The 23080-nt window shown below is 54.2% G+C and overlaps 1 protein-coding gene across 1 annotated transcript in view; it reads left to right on the top strand.

Moving 5' to 3' along the window:
- The first annotated feature begins 6289 nt into the window (after positions 1-6289).
- Positions 6290-23080, top strand: part of ADGRA2 (adhesion G protein-coupled receptor A2) — a 35314-nt gene continuing 18523 nt past the window's right edge. Inside the window, exons 1-2 of the mRNA XM_047856410.1 lie at positions 6290-6980; positions 19209-19280. Of these exons, the coding sequence (XP_047712366.1) occupies positions 6718-6980; positions 19209-19280 (335 nt within the window). The 5' untranslated portion in view covers positions 6290-6717. The remainder of the gene's footprint in view (positions 6981-19208; positions 19281-23080) is intronic.

Genomic DNA, 23080 nt, shown 5'->3' with positions numbered 1-23080 from the left:
TTCTAGGCTTTTCTTCTCATTCAGAATAGAATTCAAAGTCTTTCCCAGGGTCTTCAATACCATGGGTGAGGGGGACATGAGCTCAAAGGACACTGTGACCACACCTCTTATTTCTCTTCCTCTGGCTTAGGCTGCTTCAAACACACTGGTCCCCAACTCTTCCGTGACTGAGCACAGGGAGTGCCCTCCCACCTTGCTGCCACTTGCTGTTCCCTGTGCATGGAACGCTCTGTCCCCCCAAATCCACGCGACCTGTCCCCCCATTCCTTCTGAACTCTGCTCAGAGGTCACCTTGTCAGAGGGGTCTTCCTCATCATTCCTGATTTCCTTATGCTGCCTCATCTGACCCCCATCTATTAGGTTACACCTATTTACTTGTTATTTACATGTTATCTGTCCCCCCTCTGCTATGACGTTAGTGTCACCAGGCCACAGACTTTCTTTGGGTTTGCTGCTGTATCTTCAGTGCCAGAAACAGTATCTGGCATACAGTGGCCACTCCATACGCGTTGCTTAAATAAATGACTAAGACTTCTGTCACGCTTTGTCGAACGAATGAAATAAATGTCTCTTCTATCTGTTGGGCACGAAAACAGGCTGGAAATCCTAGAAATCAAAGAATTCCCTCTGCTGGGCCCTCCATTCTAATGGAAGAGTCAAATACGTAAACGGTGAACTGTAAGAGAGGACAGAACTGAGTAGGTACTGTTTAGAAATGCAATTCAACTGAATAAATGTGTTCAATGACTCATGAACCGGGCAGTGCCCCATCCAGCAAGCGGACAGGGGCTCCTCAAAGCTGCACAAAATTGAAGGGGCTTATCGGCAAAACGGAGTGGGAAAAAGGAAGTTTCTAGCGAAGCCTGGAGGTCTCCTTCCTTTGGGAAAAAGGTGGGGTCTTTCACACAGGTTACCTCGCTAGCGCTGACAAGGTTATGCCAGACTGACTGGTCAAAGGTCAGATTCCTGAGAGGCCTGAAACAGAAATCAGGCTGGGTATTAAGTCTTGGTTTGCTGGTGTGGGGCTTAGCACAAGTGACTCCATCGTGCCTCTGGTGTTTCTTTTTCAACACAACCAGTTAGGAAAACAGCAGGAGGCCCAAGGGAAGGAGGATAGCTAACATTTACTGAGCACTTGGGGGTGCCAGGCTGGGTGTTCTCCGACATCCATCGACTCTCCGGTCGCAGAAACAGTGCAAACCCCACAGGGTGAGGGCTCAGTCTCCCCACTTCAGATGTCAGTTGGGAGTCTTGGGCCACCCATACTTCCGACTGACTGGCTGTAAATCGGAGCTTCCCATGACCTCTTGTTCAGTTTCGGTAACTTGCTGGGATGGCTCACAGCACTCGGGGAGACACTTTAATTACCTTTGCTGGCTTATTTTTAAGGATGCAACTCGGGAACAGCCAAATGGAAGAGATGCATACGACAAGGTACGGGGAGAGGAGGCGAAGTTCCCTTGCCCTCCCCAGGTGTGTGGCCCTCCGAGCACCTTGCTGTGTTCACCAACCTGGAAGCATGAATCTCATTGTTGGCGTTTTTTTTTTTTTTAAGTTTATGTATTTATTTTGAGACAGAGAGAGAGTGCCAGTGGGAAAAGGATGGAGGGAGAGTAAGAGAGAGAGAGAGAATCCCAAGCAGGCTCTGCGCCACCAGCACAGAGCCTGATGTGGGGCTTGAACTCATGAACCGTGAGATCATGACCTGAGCTGAGGTCAGACCCCTTAACTGACTGAGCCACCCAGGCGCCCCTCATTGTTGGAGTCTTTATAGACCTCAATCTCCAGCACCCCTACCTACCCCTTTCCCAGAGGCAGAGGCCGGTGGCACTGAAATTTCCAACCCTCCAACCACTAGTTCTCTCGGGAGACAGCCTTCTCTCAGGAGGCTACCTCAGATTCCCACTCTCAGTCAGCATTAGCAGAAATTCAGGTGTGATCCAAGAGGCTCCTTATGAATAAGGAAAGACACTCCTATCCCTGAGGAAATGCCAAGGGTATGAGGGGTTCTGGGTCAGAAGCCAGGACGAAGTATATTTTTGGATTATACCACATGGCATCATTTATACACAACTGACATCATCATTACAATGATGAGGGGGACACTATTGTTTATCCCCCATTTCGCGATGGGAAAACTGAGGCCTAGGTAAATTAAGTGATTTGCCCAAAGTCGCATGAGCCATAAAACAGAGAGCCAGGATTTGAATCCAGCTGCAGAGCCCATGCTCTTAGCCACTGTTCTCAAAATGCAGGAGCCAGTCCATCATCTGAGAGAAGGCGAGTAGATTTTACTTTAAAGGGTGAGTCCAATCTGAATAGAGACAGAGATCATGACCACTTCCTGCAGGAGTACCGAAATCATACACAGGTCCCTAACGTGTGGTAACATCTGATCACCAATGGGAAGCCCTTGCAGGCCCAAGTATCTATCTGGGTGGCTTCTCCCAAGTCTTATCCATTCCTTCTGGTTGGGGCACGAGCATTTCCGTCTCACAAATACTCAGTGTGAATGTTCCATCAGGACAGGCAGCTCAGCCCAGTCCCCAGAGGAAGGTACAGGACAGGGAAGAGGGACAGAGAGCCCAGAGGACTGCCTGGCACAGCCCTCCTGGGAGGGAGGTGGGAGAATGGGGGTGTCACGGGCTCTGTGCCTTCATTGCGTCTGTCTAAGCTGGTGGAGCCCTGGAGAAAAGTGACATATCGACCCAATTATGGGCCATTATCTCATGTACTGTCCTCCTGGGTCTGTGTTGGGATCCTGCCGCTGAAAGGCCACAAGGCACAGAGGGAGTTATAAAACCTAAGAATTCAAAGGTGAACATCCAGGAGGGGGTCCCCACACAATAGAGGTGAGGACAGAGTAGCACATGGAGCTGGGAACCCTAGCTCCTGCCGGCTCAGAGTCTACACGTGTTACGGTCTTTATTCACCTCTCTCTTCTAGCTGAGCAGGGAGACTGCTTTGGACAGTCTCTGCCTTCCCTGAGTCTGTTAGAATAGGAGTCCTGGGTCCACTACCAGCTATGGTGTGGGAGTGGACATCTACAGAGGTTCAGCTCTGAAAGGGCCAGGGAATCAAAATGAGAAAACCTCTTGATGATAAATTTCATATTAAAAAAAAAAAAGAAAACAATTGAAAAAAAATGAGAAAGCCTCACAGGAAGTAAAATGTGGGGGGAACTGTTGAGAGCCCTTCTCCTCTCCAGAAATTATATACCATGGTGGTTTAAAATTTGGACTCTGGAGCCCAGAGTGCCTGGGTTCAAACCCTATTTCTATCACTTACTCGCTTGTATCCTTTGGACTATTAAGGTGCCTCTTCACACCTCAGTTCTCTGCTAAAACATCCTCACCGTGTTGGGAGGCCTAAAGGAGCTAATTCTTGTAAAATGTAGTCAACAAGCAGGGCACCTGGGTGGCTCAGTCAGTTAAGTGTCTGACTGCGGCTCAGGTCACGATCTCACAGCTTGTGAGTTCGAGCCCCACATTGGGCTCTGTGCTGACAGCTCAGAGACTGGAGCCTACTTTGGATTCTGTGTCCTCCCTCTCTCTCTCTGCCCTCCCCTGCTCACACTTTGTTTCTGTCTCTCTCTCAAAAAAAAATAAATAAACATTAAAAAAAATTTTTTTTAATGTAGTCAACAAGTGCCTGGCACATAATAAGCACTCAGGAGATGTTAGGTGTCCTTCTGTGCAGGTCCCCCTGTGGTGGCTCTGGTCTACTCCAGTCTCTGATGGAGGGGACACTGACCGTCACCCCATCTTCCACTCACTGCTGCTCCAAATGGAGGGGCTGGTCTCCCGTGGGGTGACCCATGTCAAGAGGCCCCAGCTACCCCTTGACAAGGAGGACTGGATCAGCATCGAAGCTGGGGGCACAGAGAGGTTGGCTAGCAGCTAGAACCTAGCAAAGGCAAACTTCTTTTGAGAGCGACAGAGCAGATGTGAGCCCCAGACCCTTAGGGAATAATTATGGTTTAGTAGAGTCAGGTGGGTTACACGTCTCCCCTAAATGGGACTAAAACTTTTGGTAAGCTCCCTCTCTCTCTTGCTTCGGTAGGATCAATTCAGCCTCCTCTCTATTATCATGGTATCTTATCCCTATCCCATTAAAGAGTTCATCACACCATCCGGGTGTATTGAATTGGCCAAACTCCCTAGCCAGACTTCTGGAGATTGGGACTAAGTGTGAGTTCTCCTTCTGTCCCAAACAAACTTTGAAACAAAAAGATTTTCATGTAGGCCACTCATTCATCCCACCCTGCACCTCTGAGAACAGCTAAACCAGGAAGCATCCTGTGGGAAAAGCTTTGAGCGGTTCAGAGGAAAGAGCACCTGAAAAGCAGTCAGAGGGTAACTTCCCAGGCCTGGCCGTTTACTGCTCGTGACTCAGTTTCCTCATCCACACTTGTAAAATGGGAAAGTAGACTCCTGCCCCCATTCACCTCCTCTGGGCGGGTATGGAAGTCAAACGTGATGCCAAGCAGGACAGGACAGCATTTTATAAATGCCCCCGTGAGGCACCTCGGTCCCATTTAATAAGGAAGCTCTGCCTTATTAAATGTCACGTGGCCTAAATGTCACTCTCTGTACAGCCTCAGAGAGTTCATGTCACAGAGCAACTCCCGTCCAGACTTCTGACTGTCTTCGTTTAGCAAAAGGAATTGACAAAAGAAGCCGTGTGACCCAGGCCAGAGCCCTCTCCTCCTCCTCTCTGAGAAGTTTTCCTTGCCTGGGAGCAGGAGAGTTGAATGGCAGACCGTGCCTGTGGCCGTGGCTCTATCTCGACCCTTCCAAAGGAATGCGGTCTCAGCCTGCCTGCCGCCCCGCAGAGGGCTCCTGCTGGGGAGTCGGTGCCCCTTCTCTCTTACTCCATTTGCAATCACTATTTATTTATCTTTGGAAGTTGAAGGAACCAGAGCCTGCGGCCTGGAGAGACTGGTGGAGCCAGAGAGGGAAAGTGAAGAAGCCAGTGTCTGGGCCCAGTGTCTGCCACTGGGGGCCAGGAAGAGAAGGCGCTTCCCCGCAAAGAGAGGTGGGAGACTGGATGAAAGGCCACAGTGCTGGAAAAGGTGCCACACACACCAACAAGGCCAAGAGCACAGAAGGAAGGCGGCAGATGGCGACCTTCCTTGGTGACACAGTAAAAGATGAAGAACAGGACTCCTGCCCATGGATCCCCCAACCCAGGCAGCCTGCTCCTCAGCAGCAAAGGGTCTATTAAGTGGCAGGTACGGCCACTTTGTGGAGAAACTGAGGGAGCAGACACACTGGACCACACTTCCCTTTTCCCTCCGATCCCAGCCCCATTCCCAGCTTGCATTACAGCGCATCTAAGACCCTCGGTCAAACTTTCATTTCCATCCCCAGTTGTCAAGGTCAGACACTACCCAAAGCCCCCAGCCCTCTGCCTATGGAAACTGAGTGCCCCTTTCTCACTCACTCATTCAAATGCCACAGCTGACATTCATAAACTAGGGGGCAGGCAGAGCCCCATTCTGACCCCAGAGACTAGAGATACTCCAGGATATTAGAGGCTGTGTTCAAAGTCAAATAAAGCTGTCTAGAATGAGGCTCTCCTGACTCACAGTGCAGTGCTCTTTCCACACCCTGGTAGGTTCCCTGCTTTTTCTCTTCCCATTTCCCTCATTCCCACTGCCTCCCAAACACACACGCGTGCCCCCACCCCACACGCACACGCGCACACACATAAGAGGCCAGATCTAGCCTGTTGCCTTGGCCTTTGACCCCTCCTTGGCTGAGTGACAAGCACCCCCCGCTGCGTGAGGTCACTGGCGTCAGAGGAGGGTCTGAGACTCCTAGGTCTGTGGGAGGGAGAGCCGGCTTCCAGACTAGCCCATCAGGTCAGGAGCCAAGCGAAGCTGAGTCTCAGCGACCCCAGGACGGTGAACGAAGTTCAATCACAATCCCAAACAGGCAGCACCAGGTATCTCCGGCCAAACCCGCAGGGCAATGAAAGACCCAGAACACGGGGGCGCGGGCTGGATGAGCTTGAGCCAGGGAGGGTTTTGTGGAAAGTGATGGTGGTTGACTCTGAGGTCCGAGACGGGGTGTGGAGAGGAAGAGTCCCGGCCCGGAGAAGAGGGGCAGGAGGGAAAAAGTCTAGGTTCAGGGCGGGCTCGCGGGACAAACGGGGCCTCAGGCCGCCCGGCCCGCTCTCGCTCCCAGGAGGGCAGCGGCCTGGCTGCGTGTCGGGAGGCGCTAGGGCCTCGCGGACTGGCGAGCCGGCGAGGGGAGGGCGCCCTCCGCGGAGGGCGGGCGGGGGCCGGCGGCGGCGGGAGCGGCGCCGCGCAGGAGCTGCCTCCATCCATGGCACGGAGAGGCAGCGGCGGCGGCGGCAGCAGGAGCCCGGCGCGATCCGCTAGGTCCCGGCCCGGCAAGAAGGGAGCAGGCGTCGCGGAGCGGTCCGGCCTCAGCCGGCCCGGGAGCACGGCGCAGAGCCTCGGGCCGCGCCGCCGGGGGCCGCCTGCGCCGCGCTGACAGCCGCGCCCGCGTCCTCCCCGCCGGGGCGCTCGCCGGACATGCCCCCGGGGCGCGGCGGCGGGGACCCCGGGGCTTGCCTCCGCCCAGGGCCCCCCGCCCCGCCCTCGGACGCCCCGGGCCCCCGCTGAGCACGCCTCCCGCAAGCCCGGGTCCCTGTGGCCGGCGCGCAGACGGGCCCCAGCGCTGTGGGTCCCCGCGGGGCGATGGGCTGATGGGCGCCGCGGGACGCAGGATGCGGGGGGCGCCAGCGCGCCTGCTGCTGCCACTGCTGCCGTGGCTACTGCTCCTGGCGCCCGAGACCCGGGGCGCGCCCGGCTGCCCCGTGCCCATCCGCAGCTGCAAATGCTCGGGGGAGCGGCCCAAGGGGCTAAGCGGCGGCGCCCCCAACCCGGCGCGCAGGAGGGTGGTGTGCGGCGGCGGGGACCTCCCGGAGCCTCCGGAGCCCGGCCTTCTGCCTAACGGCACCGTTACCCTGTGAGTATCCTACTCGGCCGGCCCGAGCCCCGACGAGGGCGAGAAGGAAGACAGGACGGGAGGGGCGGGAAGAGGGGGACGGGACGTTGCCGCCGCTTCAGAGACTTTAGGACAGGCCTGCGTCCAGGCGCCGTGAAGGGAGGCTTGGAGCAGTACGGGAAGGATTAGGGCTCCGGGGTGTGGAAGGAGGAGGGGACTTCGGGGGCGGCTGCGCCCCAGAGAGAGGGACCGCGGGCGCCCACTCACCTGCACAGGTGAGGGGAATGCGCCCTGGCGCGATGCCCACGCCCCTCGACTTTCCAGTCTGGGCTGGTGTTGCAGACTTCGGGGACCTGAGGTGGGTGGGCTGGGGGAAGGCTCAGGAAAGATCGACCCGCGGCCCAAAGGGTGGCTGTGGTCGTCACCTCGGAGGACGCGTCCTCGACCGGGCTGGAGGAATCTCCCGGGTTCACCCCGCGGGCCTGGCTCCTCCAGTGGGGGGCGCCCCACCCGCCCCACGAACCTGCCAGCCCCGCTTCCAGACTGTCTCCGCGGGACAGGCGGGAGGGAGGGCTTGGAAAATCTGTCCTTGGGATTGCGGCGCTTCTGGCCTGGATGAGACCCCGGCGTCCCGGTCGCCCTCTGGCCCCTCTCCCTCCGCGCGCGTCGGTGAAGTGAGCTGTGCGCCGGGTCCTGCATCCCGCCCTCTCCTTTACCTCCCCTGGGTACAACACGACCTTTGGCTGTTAATCGATTGACTTCTTCGCTCCAAGACTGCGAAGAAAGAAACCTGGCTGAGGGGGAGGCGGCTGCCTCCCAGCCTCCTTTCGTCATCCCGTTTCCTTTCTCAGCCAGGGCCCTCCCGAGCTCTCACTTTGCTGGCTACGAGCGCGGCTCGAACCACCACCCGCCCCCAAGCCTCCTTGATGGGGGCCTGAAGCCCCCACAACCGCAGGAGAATTAGCGACCCCGACCCGCGGCGGCGATTTCCTGCTCTGACCACGTGCTCCCAGCTCCACGCACGCCGTGGAGTGGAGGGTCCGGCCCTAGCCGCGGCCCATGCCTTTCCTGTCCCGGACCTAACCTGCATGCGCTTCCCCTTTCCTGGCTTCCTGACCCCAGTGGCAACCGTCCCCCGCCGCCCCTTGCCCAGAGTTGGGGCTGGCTCACGGTCTATCCTGATTGTGTCCAGAACAATACAGTAATGCCTCTGGTTGGGTGAGTTCAGAGGCTGCCGGCTTCCTGACAGGACACGACTGGTCAGCCTCTGACGTTGGCCGCCTGGCCTGCATTTTCCCCAGCTGGGGTGTGTGTGTGTGTGTGTGTGTGTGTGTGTGTGTGTGTGTGTGCGCGCGCGTGCGTGTATGTGTGTGCATTGGGGGGAGTGGAGGCAATGTGTCCGCCGGCTCCGCCGGCTCCGACGTCTCAGCAGCAGCCCTGGGATGTGGCCGTGGCCTGGGAAGGCAGCTGTGGCTGCTCTTTCCTGGTCTCTTTGATTGTCCAGTGGTGTTGAAGGGTCCAGACAGGCCTGGGCATTCCCCGGCCCACTCAGTTCTGGAGGAGAAAAATGCTTGCTGTGTGGAATGGTTGGGCGGGAGTCTGTGTGAGTCCCCGCTGAGCAATGATAACTCAGTTCAAGAGAGGACTCTGTGCGTCTGTGCACTGGCTCTTGTGGCTGTGCTCACACACATATGGGGGACACCGTCCCCTTGTATGTCTGCTTGTTGGGATTAGGGAATCCTAACATACTGAAGGCAGAAACGAGGGGGGAAACATTAAAAGGTGGTTTTGCAGTACATCTTAGAATGATTTGGTAACTAATGCTTTCCAGCCATAGCTAATTCCCACCGACGCCACTGCAAGGAGTGAGTGAGTGGGCACAGCCAACTCTTGGTGAGAATATACTGTGACAGGGCAGCAACAAACGTGACTGCTAGCTCACCTTCCCATCACAAACCATTCCCAGAAGAAGGGCCTCTTCTTTGTCCCAGGCCACTGACCTGGCTGGCTTAAGATACCTTCCATAGGAACAGCCCCTGAGCCTGGCTGGACATCCCCACAGTGATGGCAGGGCAGGCCCTAGAAGCCCCTGAGAGCCCACTGGCCCATCAGCCTAGAGTGCGACTGAATCCCAGCCATGGACATATTTCTTAGGCTCTCCCTCCAGGCCCCACATAATCCTGATCCTGGTTGCTGGGCAGGGATTCTCTTCTCAGGGCTCAGCCATACCCATCCCTTCCCAGCATGCCTCTTGAGGGAAGAAGAGAGACAGGGCTGGGAAGGGGCTTCAGCCTGGCAGCAAAGCATGAGGCTAAGAGCTTGGAAACCTTCTCCACACCCTCCCGAACTCCTCCTCCTTACTCTTTTTGTTTCCTTTCACCTTTTTGCCTGTCACCTGGTACAAACAATAGGGCTTAGGCTGATGTTTGTTGCTTTTTTGTTTTTGTGTTTGTTTTTTTTATTGCATCATGGCTTTACCTCCCTCCTCCCCTGTTTCCCCCCAGAATGGGCCACCAGGTTCCAGACCCCCTCACACCCCACCCTGCTCAAGGGGACCCGGGACTCCCCCTTGGGAAGCCTGGTAGACACCAGTGCTGGGATTACTCAGGCAAAGAAAGCACTAGATCAGGTGCCTGTGTGCAAGAAGCCTCCTGTCTCTGCTCAGAGAGAGCTTGCAGGCAGTTCTGAGGCAATTCCATGAACAGCCCTATTTACCTCACTGAAAACCCTTCCACCTCCACCCCTATTATCTTAACTTCTGCCTTCTGTTTTTGTAGACCGTGTGCCCCCTCTCCCCACCCTTTGCTCTTTTCCCTTCTAATGGATTTTCATGCAGAGTATTCCAGGAAAGCAGAACTCTTGGCTCCCTTCCTGATCCATCGGTCCCACCCCTCAGCTCAGTCCACAGGACAGCCGTGGGCACCGAGGCTCCTGTCCGGAGCAGGAGCCTTTATGGCTCTCCCCCAAGGGGGAAGGTCTCGTGGGGGGTGTGGTGGGTGACTTGTTTTGGGGAGAGCCTGGGAGAGATGTGAGGAGCCCTGTGAACCCCCCCACCCATTCCTGGGCAGCAGCTGATGGGCCTGCCCTCTGCTTGGCAGCTCTGGGAGTGAGAGGGAGGGGGAAGGGATAATAAGGAGTTCTAGGAAAGGACTGATAACAGATAACTCCAGAAGGAAATCTGCTGCGAGGACCTTGCAGGACATCTGAGCAGCCCCTCAGAGGATTCCAGCCACCACATAAATTCCTAGACTGTCTGCACTGAAAAGGCCCTTGCAGATCAGCAAATCCAGCCCTGCATCTCCCATCTTACAGGCTGAGCAAACTGAGGCCAGGATTAGCTGGTTGGGCTGCCTTCCATTCCTCTCAGGTGAGGGACTCAGTGCTCACCTGGCTGGATTTGGGACCCAGCGGACACAAAAGCTGCTTTCAAAAACCCAGTTCCTTCCCAGCAGAACCTTGGCCCTTTTGACCTGGGAACATTCCAAGGCTGGGTGCGGAGGGGGCAGGCACGGTACTGGTCACTCCAGACTCTCCCAGAACCCACACACCCCCTCTGCTCCACCACCCGAGCCTCGCCTCCCGTTTCTGGGGCAGGGGGCGGCCCACCACGTCAAAAACCCGCATGGAAGAGAAGGGGCATTTGCCATTCAGACGCACCTAATGGTGGCTGGGTCCTTTTGCTATGGGTTTGGTGGTCTTTAGGAGCAGCATGGGGGAAGGGGAGGCCCCTTCACAGCCCTTGCGCTTGCTCCAGTCTCAGGAAAGTGGTTCTCGAACACAGATCTCCCTCTGAAGCCCCAGCTCTGGACGGGGCCCTCCCCCCAGTGCCCCTCACCCCAGCCACCAAGATCCAGTTGGGGGAGTTTGGGCCAAAGTGTGCCAACAGCCCGTGCGCAGAGCCTGAGGGGAGTGGAAAGATGCTGGCTGGAGGGGCGGGCCCTCGACAGCTTCCCCACCCCCTTCTCTTCCACCCTCTTTCCCCCATATGGTTCTCATAAGGTCTGGGCTCAGAGACAGCAGCCAGAGGAAGTGGCTGTGTACAGAGAGCTTTTGTGAGGGAGAGGAGGGGGAGGGGGAGAGAGCAGAGAGAAAGAAGGAAAGAAAAGAGGGAAGAGGCTGGGGGCCGAAGATGGGAGGAGGCTAGAAGACTCCAACCCACTACCTTCCCCTCCTGATGCAGGGTCTCAGCTGCACCAAGCCCTTGTGGGCTTCTGACCCCGCCTGTGTGAAATGAGGGGCCCAGAAGAAATCCAAGTTCCCCCCTGACTTTCCAACTACCTGCCCGGAGAAGCTGGAGGCAGCCAGCCCCTCCCTGGGGGTCTTGGGGACTCTTGCCCTTAGGGCTCTTGTGAAAGATGTAAGGGTCCCTGCTCACATCTCAGGGCAAGCACTGGGCGGAGACCAGAGCCCTCTGGGGTTTACTGGTTGAGTCCTCATTGCGCCGAGGAGACTGGAGAGGCCACCGCACTGAGCTCCAAAGACAACCCCTATAATTCAGCATCCCAGTGGTTCCAGGACCCAGAACGGGTAATTTGGCCTGAACTACTCAGAACATGTGCATGAACCCAGCTACTCCTGATCCCCAAGGAGGTCCCTTCCTGCTGACTACCATGGATCATCCTTCTGTGCTGGGGGATGGGGTGGTGGGCAATCCCCAGTCCTGGGGGTGAGTCTGAGAATTTCCCCCAAGGGCACAGGCAAACCAGTGTAATTTGAACCTGACCATAAATTGACCCTTAAATTGGGGGTCATGTTTTTAAAGGGAGAGAGTTTCCAAGTTTATGCCACATGAGAATCATTGGGACAAGAACCCTTTCCTGAGGGAGAAAAAGTTCCAGCCACCTCTGAGCTGATCCTTCCATTCAGTGGGCTCTCCTCACCGAAGCCCAGAGAGGGGAGGTGAGTTCCCCAAAGCCACACAGCCTGAACCAGTATGCCTCACTCCCTCTAAGGTATAGACAGCCCCCCCACCAACTCCTCCCTGGGACCAGACAGAGAGCAGGGGAGAAGAGGGGAGGGAAATGGCCCTGGGCTGAGGAACTAGAAGGCAAGTCCGGTAACTGCTAGGAAGGGGCTGCTTGGAGGGGCTGTTTATTTTCATTCCCCCAGCCCAGCCGCTCTGTTCTATTTAGAGCTCAGACACTGACAGGACAAAGCTGCCTCCTCCCCTTCCTCCCTCCTCTGGCGGGCCCCCATCCTTCCCAAACTCCAGAACATTCCTTTGCTTTTAGGACTGGTGATGGGGGTGGGGGGAGCAGAGAAACTGTGGAGTGTAGCAAAGTCAGGCAACCTCCCAGGACCCAGCTTCTCCAGCCCTTCGAGTGGGGAGAGGCGGGATGGGGGAGCAAAGGGGTGTGCAAGATGGATGGGGCCAGGTGAGGGGCAGGGGAACCAATCTGTCACAGAGGAGCAGGGAAGGGGGTGGAGAGAAGCCTGAGGAGGGAGTTACAGCCTGACCATGAGGGGCCAGACATCTCCCAGCTGGAAAGAGAAGGAAGGTCCGAGAGCTGCACCCCCACCCACCCACCCAGGGCTCTTTGCCTGCTGGGAACCGTGTGGTGAGGCAGAAACTTCAGACTTCAGGCTCTAGGAGACACAGTATTCAGGATGGGAAAAACCATCAAATATAATGAGTGGGAGTCTTCTGTCCAAACCCTTCTTTTACTGACAAGAAACCCCCAGAGAGGGGCTGACCTGCCCAAGATGACACAGCTCGGAGCCAGACCCAGGGTTCCTGCTCTCAGCCTCTTCCCATAGTGACAAATCAGAGACCGCATACCCCCCGGGGACAGGGCAGAGGAGATATACTAATCCACTTCCTCCACACGGACACATGAGCCAGGGTTAAAGGGTAGATAATAGCCTAGCAAATACCTGTGTGCTTAGGGGACCTCTGTACAGAATCACTGCACAGAGTATTTGAAATCAGATGGACCCAGGGAAAGTGGTGTCTAAAGTATGCTTCCTGGTGTTTCTCTCCCTCGCTTGCACCACGCACAGCTTCAGGACGATGCCACCCCTGTGGGGGTGGGTGATGTCTCAGGAGGGCTATACTGTGGAGCCAGCTTAGCTCGGAGAGGGATGGGAGCTGTCTCCAAGCTGTCAGGAGTGAGCTCTGCCCAGATGGAGCGGTAGGGGGCGGGGCGGGGCGGGGGTGGGGGAGGGGAGTGGAGGAAGGAGGAAACCGGGGTTCAGCGTGAACTCTGTCCATCCACCACCCCCACATTCCCTGGAGCTCTCCCTCTCCGGATACCCATCCATTCATTCAGCCAGCGCCTGCTGTTGACCAGCCCGGCGCCAGTGCCAGGAGGCGAGAGACCCGGTCTCTGACCTCAGGGGCCTTACAGTCTCATCATGGAGACTGGATACCGGCTCACAAAAGCAGGACAGGATCGGGGCCTCAGGGCTCCCAAGGAAAACTTCAGGGGTAGAAAGATTAAAGGACAAATTTGTACTTGGGTAAAAATGACTGATTACAAATTGATCCTTTCAGGTTTATTTGTCTTTGAAAATCATTTGAAAAGAAATCCACTTTCTTCACCCAAAACCATGCCCCCTCCCACCCCTACCCCAGGCTGAGATTTTAGGCCGTTTGGAGAAGCACGTAAGGTGGACTGGGAGTAACTTCCCAGCTTCTTCAAATCCAGGGACACACACACACAAACATTGCATCCTGTCTGACACATGGCCCTCCACCTTTCATGAATGGAGGATTGTAGACGCCGTGTCTCATTGATGTTTGTAGTGCTATTGTGTTACATGGGGCTGAGCCCACAATGGGCGTTAGTGTAGATTTGAAGAATAAATGAATGAATGCCTAGGTGTGAATGCTTATAGCAGACTCGATTCCATGGGCTCAAGCTAGGGTGTTGGGGCCCCCAGACCCCCATCAAGGCACACGGACCACCCAACCACAAGCACCTGTAGCACCTCTTCTCCAGTCAGTCCTCCCCATCTCAGCCCCAATTTCTTGGTCGTGCCTGCTCCCCACCAGGATAGGGTGCCCTTGTACAGAGGATAGGTTGGAGAAAAGGAGACTAGAAGGCCCCACACATAGGAGCCATTCCAAGACTATCTTCTTTCCCAGCTTTGACCTCAGGCCCTTGCCTGGACAGTTCAGCTTCAAGGCTGAGATCAGAGACCATATCCAGACACAACCCCCTACAGCCTGAGGAAGCAAGTTCCTACCTAGGTCTCCTTCCAGTCAGGCCTCCAGCCAAGGGAGGGGATGGCAGGGAATTTCAGGAGCACTGTATGTCTCCTCCAACATGTAAGTCCCCTGCAATCGGGCTGCATGGACATGAAGGGCAGCCCTGAAGAGAAGGGAAAGGAGGGGAAGCCACAGGAAGGCAGCCTTTCGTCTGAGGGTATGTGTCAAGGCAGGGCCTGTGGACCAGAGGCAGTGTCACTTTTAGAGACCCTATTGTCATATCAGGCATACTGAAATGCACCCACGGCCTGCGAGGAACATAACAATCACTGCTAATCGACATAGTAGGACATTTGGTTGTTATTTAGTTAAGGGTTTGTTAATGTCAATTTTGCTTTTTATAGCATTTATATTTCAGAGGCAGTGATTATTTTTTCGTTTTCAGACATCTTTGTGGGCCCTGGAAGTGCTCAGAGGCCTTGGGCACTGTGCCCGCAGAAGGAGCTGGGAGTCTGGTTCCACTTGACCGTTCAGAGTGGCTGTGGGCCTGAGATCCCTCACTGATGGCATCCCTAAGACACTGCCAAGGTGCCAGCAACAGATGTTGGAGACAGGTCCTCCTGAGCCCCGAGGGCCTTGAGGATGGTCTGAATTCCAGGCTCAGACTCCCTGGAGAGCACAGATTCCCCAAGTGTCCAGACGTGTGGTCCTCACACGGTGGAGGAGGGGGGTATGACATGTATGACTCTTCCTGCATCTGAGAGAACAATTTGGTTCAAGCATGAGTTGGCCCCATGTCCCACGGAGTGGTGCCCACATGACCCCTACGGGGTCATCTCTGATGTTGGGCTGGGATCTGGTGAGTTCCTGTGGCTGCCCAAAGGCCACAGGGCCTCTCTGTAGACGCCAGCCACTCGCTCCCTTGGCCTCCAGCCTCGTTAGCGGTAACTCTGCTTGCTCCTCTTCCCTAAAATAGGACCCTGGCTGGGAGAGAGTTCTGGAATAGACTCAGTGTGCCCCCTCTCCTTGGCCAGATTTCAGACCCTAGGGTAAGAGAACAGGGGACTCCAGGGACTGGCCCCCCTTCCTGGGACTATGTGACGATGTCGGAGTGGTAGACGGGAAGGGAGGGAAGAAAAGCTGGAGAGGCCGGGTTGGGTGAGCCAGAGGTCCGTGCAGCGGGGCTAGCGTGGTTGGGAAGGAGATCTACCCGGCAGGCTCCCTGTGCTGTTGCAGGGCGAGGGGTTGGGGCAGGCTGAGGAAGTATCTGTCCGGTAGGGGTGGCAGGGCAGTTAAGATGGGCCCAAGCTGGCACTGTGTCTGTGAGGCTGCATGGAACCATGGGCCAAGGCTCCCGATCCTTCCCTGCCTGATTGCTGGGGCCGCCTGGCCTGTTTCTGTCCCCTTGAGACAGCCTAGCGTGGTGGGAACATTCTTCTTCCCATTGGAAGAGGCTATGCGTGTCTTCTTCGACCCCTACTAACTGCCAGCTTCCTACTTGCCCAAGACAACACTAGACCCAAGCACTTTCTGTCCCAAATCACTGCCCTCTCCACCCCACCAGACTCACAAAGGGCACCTCCTGAGAACTGAACCAACAAGCACAGCCGAAGCCATTCTCTGGATAATCTGGATCCAAAGCAAAATTTCCTCAGCCCCATCTAGGTTGCAAAGACCAAAAGATCCAATTCTGGGTATTTGGGGACTTGGATCATACAGATATCTGCCTGAAGTTTGTCCAAGAACTAGAAATATGGCAAGAAGGAGACCCATGGGAGGAGAAGGGTGAACCACTGTTTGCCTGGTGTCCCTGTTTTCATGAATGGCTTATAGAGAGTGGGTATGGGGGAGATCAGGGACGTGTTCTCTGCTACAAGAAAAGTATCTCATTTCAAGACAGCGTTTGCACCGGGCTAGTCAAACCGGAAGCGTGGGCTGCAGCTGACCACCCCCCCCCCCCCCGCCCCCGCACCTCCCCAGCACAACAGGGGCTGCCTCAGAGAGAGGGGGCCCTGCCAGAGAGGGATAGGACACCAAGAGATGAGTTGGTCCTTTTCTGGGCCATAGGCTCATCCTCACCTGACTCTGGGCTGGTCCCCAATCCTTTGCTCTGCCCCCACACGCTCCCCCCCACACATACACAATTTCCTCAGTATCTCTCAAGCAACCCACACTTCCTCCTGGGGAGGTGCTGGCCACAAGGAAACTGGATAAGGGTTAAGCCACTAGCCACATGTGGTTCCTGAGCACCTGTAAGGTGGCTGATCTGAATTGAGATATGCTAGAACAGTAGAATACTCGCAGATTCCAAAGTCTGAGTACCGAAAACAGAAAAAAGGAAAACGTCTCATTACTAATTTTGTATATGGATCGCATGTTGAAATGCTAACATTTTAATACTTTGAGTTAAATAAAATATATTGTTAGAATTAATTTTTAAACTTAAAAAAATGTGGCTACTAGAACATTTGAAATTATGTATGCAGCTCACACTATACTTCTATTGACCAGCTCTGGGTTAAAGAATTTGGGGTATGCAAAAGGTGTTCAAAGGTTAAAGGCTGAAGAGTCTGAAGAATGTGGGGTGCACCCCAACGCCACCTTTAGACCTGTCTAGACAGGATTCTCAAATTAGGATCCCAGGTTTTAATCTCAGGGGATTGGGAGTTGGAGGACTTTATTTTTTAATTTTCTGTTCAATGATATTTAAATAAAATTCTTTTGCAGATAATTTTGAGATAATTATTAGAAGGTATTTTCATAGTGTAAGATTTTCATTTCCAAAGTCAATATTTCTCAAACTAGAATCCTCAGACATATTCTCAGGAAAGAAGATATTTTTTCCTCCCTTTAACAGGTCTCTGCTCAAGTTTGAGAAATAATGTTCTCGGGCTTCCCCCTTCATGAACAGGCTTGTGATAATTCAGCAGCCCTGTTTCTCTCTCCTACCATACCCTCTCCCTCCTCCTCCCCCTCCCCTGTACCCTCAGACTTATCAGCATCCCATTCCCCACAAACCCAAGGAGGGGGCAGTCCCTGGGGGACACCCTTGGGGTTGGGGGGGGGGAGGTTGAAACCTATGCCCTTTCTGCACTATTCTTCCTGACACTTCTAAAAACACCGAGGGGTCCTCTCTCACCTTCTCTGACATTTAATGCAACCTCTAAACCTCAAACTCTGAGCATACGAAGGGAATGAACAAGAGATGAGGCGAGGTGGGCTTTGATTTAAAAGTCACACCATCAAGAGCCCGTCACCACAGAGGGAGCCCCTGCAGCCCCACCAGGGCCTAAATGAGACCATTAGAGGCCCTAAGAACTGACAAGATTATTTATGATTTATAACCACCATGTGTAATGTGATTTAAAATCATCCTAATCAATCAGGGGCACCTGGGTGGCTCAGTTGGTTAAGTGTCTGACTCTTGGTTTCAGCTCTGGTCATGATCTCTTGGTTTCTGCGTTCAAGCCCCACATCAGGCTCTATGCTGACAGTGCGGAGCCTGCTTGGGATTCTCTCTCTCCCTCTCTCTCTGCCCCTCCCCTGCTCTCTCTCTCTGCTCCTCCCCTGCTCTCTCTCTCAAAATAAATAAGTAAACTTTTTAAAGTTTTAAAATCATCCTAATCCATAAAATGAGAATAAAGGGGTCAATGTGAGTTCTAATATAATGACAACTGTGATGTACTTTTTGAAATGTCAAGGGTGTGTGTGTGTGTGTGTGTGTGTGTGTGTGTGAGCCCTTTGGAAACCCAGCATCCCCTCCCCCGCAACGCTTTCACACAGTCACTATTCAGGCCCTGCTAGGAAGTGTCACTGTTGAAAGGACCCTTAGTTGGGGACCAGAAGGGTGGGAGGGGTCTATCTGGAGAGCAGGGAAGGGAGGGAGCCCCCTTCCACTCTAGCCTCCATCCTGGCCGTTGTCTGTCCTCCATGAGCCTCTTGAAGGTAGAGTATTGGAATGTCAGCTGTCTGGGGCCATCTCACACCTGTCTTGATATATTCACCTACCCACTTCCAGTAAGCTTGTGGGCAGAACTCTTGACAGCTGCTAGCATGCCTTGTCCCCACCCCCGTCCCCCAAGATCTCTTTTACTGTCCATCCCAGAGGCTGCCCACTCGAGAGAAGATTCCAGACCTACAACTCTGGCCTTTCCATGTCCACCAATAGGAGCAAAGAAGTGAAACCCTTTGTTTCAGCCCAGAGCAGGCAAGAGTTTGGGCTGAGAGGCTCATTAAAGCGTTTTAATAAGCAATTAACTCAAAGGATGAGCCCTTTGGCTGGTCTGGAACTTCCTCCTCCCAGGGAGGGAGTCTGGCAGAGAAAGGCTAAGTGGGTGGGCAGAGTGGGTTTAGTCAGTAGCTTGGGGCCCCTCTCCTCCCCCTCTAAATACAAATAAATAAACAGAACTCAGAGTGGGCAGAGGCAAAGGCCAAGGCCCGGGCTTCCACCAGGCACAGGGCTCTATCGGTTTTCTGTCGAGGCCGAAGCCAGGCTTAGGGAGGCAAGGGTATGCAGTCCCTCTGAACTGGGGGCCTTCGAGGGCTGGGAACAGTCCCCTCCTGTGAAGTCCTCAGCTCACACACAGAGTGTTGCCCAAGGATGGGCAGCTCCTCCCACCTGCCTCCATACCTACTGGACCTCCTGTTCCCACCTGCCAGAGCCCTGACCCAATTCAGACCATTCCCCCTACCACTCTCCTCAGGGTATGGGGCTGAAGACCTGAGAAAGAGCCCTGGAGGGCAGGAGGAGGGCGCTGTGGCTCGGGCAGTGGTTCTAAGGTGTAAAGGGGCCATTGCAACTTGACACCCGTTCAGCCCACTTACATAGAGTCCTGAGTCAGATGCGGGCCATGGCAGGGAACCCAGGGCAGGTGAAATATCTAATTTGGGGCTCAGTGGGCTAACCAATCTGCTTGAACCATTCCCTGGCTCTTTCCTGGAGGGGGTGGGGCTCCTGTCTTGCACCATTTACAAGAAAGGGGGCACCATTTACACAGAAAGCAACATGGTTGTAGTGGTGAAACCGCATCCCCGCTCCAGCCACACTTTCTGGCTTGTAACAGCACGTTCTCCTGTCTGTATTCTCTCTGTTCCTTCAGGCTCTTGAGCAACAACAAGATTACTGGGCTGCGGAATGGATCCTTCCTGGGACTGTCCCTGCTGGAGAAGCTGTAAGTGTTGGGGCAAAGTGGGGCGGAGGTGGGGGATAACGGTCATGGGCAAAAAGTCAGTCCAGGCAGGAGGGGGAACACTGGGTGCTGAGGGACTTCTCAACCCTAGGACCTGCTGGCTAAGCAGGGCCCAGAGTCAGACCCGTGAGACTTGACCACCAGGTGAAGGATATAGAGAGAGACCAGCTCCTTCAACCAGTGACGGCAGCGAGAAGTAGGGAAGCCTCACTGGTTTAGGCAAGGATGGGGCTAAGGGAAGTTCATTAACGCTCTTTAATGAGCAATTAGCTGTGAGGGCTGAGCCCCTTAGCTGGCCAGATGCCATCTCCCCCATCCAGCTGGGGGCCCAGCATAAAGGGCTGAGGAGGATTTAGTGTGACTGGGGCCTCTTTCCTTGTCTCCCCCCAGCCAAACAAACCAACAGACAAAGCCCCAAGGGGCTAGTGCCTGGGCCGAGGGTGGGAAAGTGGATTACATCCAGAAGGCCCCCACCCACACTGCCCTGGTCTGGAGCTGCGTCCTGCCCTACAGGCCCAGGCAGGCTGGCCTTGGACTCAGGACTGCAAGGACCCCGCTGGCCAGAAAGAACTTTTTTAACAGAGTTGGCACCTGACTCAGTCAAGGGCAAGCTACTTAACCTGCCAAATGAGCCCTTCTGTCAACTCCCTGTTCAGCTGACCAGCTCCAGGAACCATAGCCTGTATGACAGCTTTAGGTCCTGCCTCCCACAGGACATCTGGGCCCCCGTCCCTCCTGGAGCCCTATCCTTGCTTCTTTCTGCCCCTTCGGCACCCTCTCTCCTCCTACCTCTGCTGCCACCTAAATCCTTCAACAGGGCCCCTGCTCCTCTAGTACCAATTCACCCGACAGGCTTGGATCAGTGTGATGGGGGATACAGAAGAATCAGGGGGAAGCCTGCTCTCAAAGAGCCAGAGATTACAGTCTAGTGGAGACTACGACAATGCCACATGTGTTAGAATTAAGGAGGTTGGGGTTTCCCTAATGCCCAAAGGAGGAACCTCACTGATCTGTGAGGGCTGGAAAATTCAAGGGCAATTGGGATGCAGTATCTACATGACATGGAGTTTAGATCGTTAACCATGACCATGATCTTATGAGATCATCTCTATTACCACCCACTTCACAGGGGAAGGGAAAGCCTCTCCTCCAGAGTCCCCAGGGCCATAAGGAAAGCTCAGAGGCCTGGCTGGGCTAGTAGTGGTGGAAGGTGCAAGCCCACATTCCGGGTGGAAAGGCAGAGGACGTTCTCTCTGATCTGAAGCATGCTTGGGTGGGAGGGGGTCTCAGGATGTTGACTGTGCAAGCACACAGCTCCGTGACCAGGTCCCTCTACCATCTGCTCTGCAGCTCACAGGAAGGGTGGTCCAGACAAGGTAGAAAGGACTGCCACCAAGCTGCTATTAAAAAGTCTCCTTGGGTCCGAACAAATAGGGAAAGCTTTTACCTCCCACACGCAATTAAGCGTGCGGATGCTCGGATTCCTGCACTCAGCCCAGGCTTGGTCTTAGAGGGCTGGGGGGCCGGAAACCTTGAGCTCCTTCCAGGGATCTTTTGGAGGATGACAAACTAGAGCTGCCTCCAGCCCTTTCCCCTGCCCCCACCAGAGCTGACCACCGCCCAGAGCTGCTGTCCCTTCTTAGCTCCAGCGAGAGCTGCTCTGAGCCTCCCGTGGCCCCACTGACGTCTTCCCATCTTTACCTTCTCACTTTATCAAAGACCCACAGGGGTCTCCCTGCTTTTCATCCTTCAGTCTCATGAGAGTAAACGTTCTGATAAAGAAAAAAGACAGTCCTTCCCTCCTTCCCTTCCCACCCATGCCACCACACTGAACCCCCCCCCCCCCCCCCCCACAGCACCACAGACTCAGGTCACTGCATGGCAGGTGCTTTCAAAGCATGGGAAGCCATCAGAGAAAAATGAGAGTAGTCAAAGAATAATGACTGACTGCCACATCAGGTGGCGTGGCAGGCACACGGGGCAGGAGACAGATGAGAAGTCAGAATCCTGAGTGTGAGCCCTGCTTGGAGGTTAGGAATCATCCAAGGTCTTCATTCTAGAGCCCTGTTTGTGTGCTGAGCTCTGTTCTAGGCACTGGGAGTGAACATAGCAAACCAAGTGCCTGCCCTCATGGAACTTACCCTCAACTGATGGGACCCGGAAAATAGCAAATAAATGTACAAAGGTATCAGGAAATGATAAGTACTACAAAGAAACCCAATGCAGGGTGAAGGGGGGAGAAAGCAATGGCAGAGGGGAAGCCTGCTACTTTATGTATCGAGGTGAAGGAGGGACTCGCTGACAAGGTGACTGACCCCAAGACCTAAGGAAGGGAAGAATCTGGAGGGGAAGGCCCTACATCCACAGTATGCCTAGTGGGTCTGAGAAGCAGAAGAAGGACATGTTGGGGCTCCTGGGTGGCTCAGTCAGTTGAGCGCCTGACTTCAGCTCAGGTCATGATTTCAGTTTGTGAGTTTGAGCCCCACATTGGGCTCTGCTCTCAGTGCAAAGCTGGCTTCAAATCCTCTGTCTCGCTCTGTCTTGCTCTCTCTCTGCCCCTCCCCCACTCATCATTTTTTTTTCTCTCTCTCAAAAATAAACATAAAAAAAAGAAGAAGGATATGTTAATGGGGGGTAGTAGGAAATGAAGTCAGAGTGATGCCGGCATGGGTGCCAGGTCTGGGACCTCAGTTTCCTCATCTGTAAAAAAAGGGGGGACAGGGTGATTTGTAAGGCACATTATGGATTTTAAACTTTATGATGTTGGTGTGTGCGTGCGTGTGTGTGTGTGTGTGTGTGTGTGTGTGTATGATACCCACGGGTGCTGCTTGAGAAAGAAAAAAAATCAAAGCGCCCAATGATGCAGCCAGGCTTTCCAGAAGAGGGGAGGCCTCTGGGCAGAGGGGTGTGCTGTGTTCAGTAGGTGCTCATGCTTCTCAAGGATAGAAGGCAGTGCAGGGGCCAGAGGAGCCCAGGATCTCCAGCCCAGCTCATCACTGCATCAGTCAGGTTCTCCAGAGAAATAGAAGAAATAGAACCAATAGGAGATGTGTGTGTGTGTGTGTGTGTGTGTGTGTGTGTCTGTATAAAGAAATTATTTTAGGGGCGCCTGGGTGGCTCAGTCAGTTAAGTGTCCAACTTCAGCTCAGGTCACGATCTCTCGGTCCCTGAGTCCGAGCCCCGCGTCGGGCTCTGGGCTGAGGGCTCAGACCCTGGAGCCTGCTTCCGATTCTGTGTCTCCCTCTCTCTCTGCCCCTCCCCCGTTCATGCTCTGTCTCTCTCTGTCTCAAAAATTAATAAACGTTAAAAAAATTTTTTTAAATAAAAATAAAAAAAGAAATTATTTTATTTTAGTTCTTTATAAAGAAGATTTAATTTAAGGAAATGGTCTGTGTGATTGTGGTAGCTGGCAAATCCAGAATCTGTAGGGCAGGCCAGCAGGCTGGAAAGTCAGGCAGGAGTTGATGCTTTAGTCTCGAGATGGAATTTCTTCTCCGGGAAACTTTTTTGCTAATCTTAAGCCCTTCAACTGATTGGATGAGGCCCACCCATATTGCCAAAGGTAATCTCCTTTAAAGTCAATTGATTTGTAGACTTTAGCCGCATCTACAAAATACCTTCACAGCAACACCTCCATTCATGTTTGAGTAAGTTACAAGGTGCCATAGCCTGGCCACATGAACACATAAAACTTAGTCATCAAAAACCAGTGTCCCACTATCCCAGGGATGGGGAGAGATCCTTGCCCCACTCCCAGAGATGCTAATTCATCAGGTTGGAAG

The sequence above is a fragment of the Prionailurus viverrinus genome, chromosome B1, assembly GCF_022837055.1.
Source record: "Prionailurus viverrinus isolate Anna chromosome B1, UM_Priviv_1.0, whole genome shotgun sequence".
NCBI classification, from domain to species: domain Eukaryota; kingdom Metazoa; phylum Chordata; class Mammalia; order Carnivora; family Felidae; genus Prionailurus; species Prionailurus viverrinus.
Note: the sequence above shows the minus strand (reverse complement) of the source record. Positions and strands in the feature narration are given on the sequence as shown.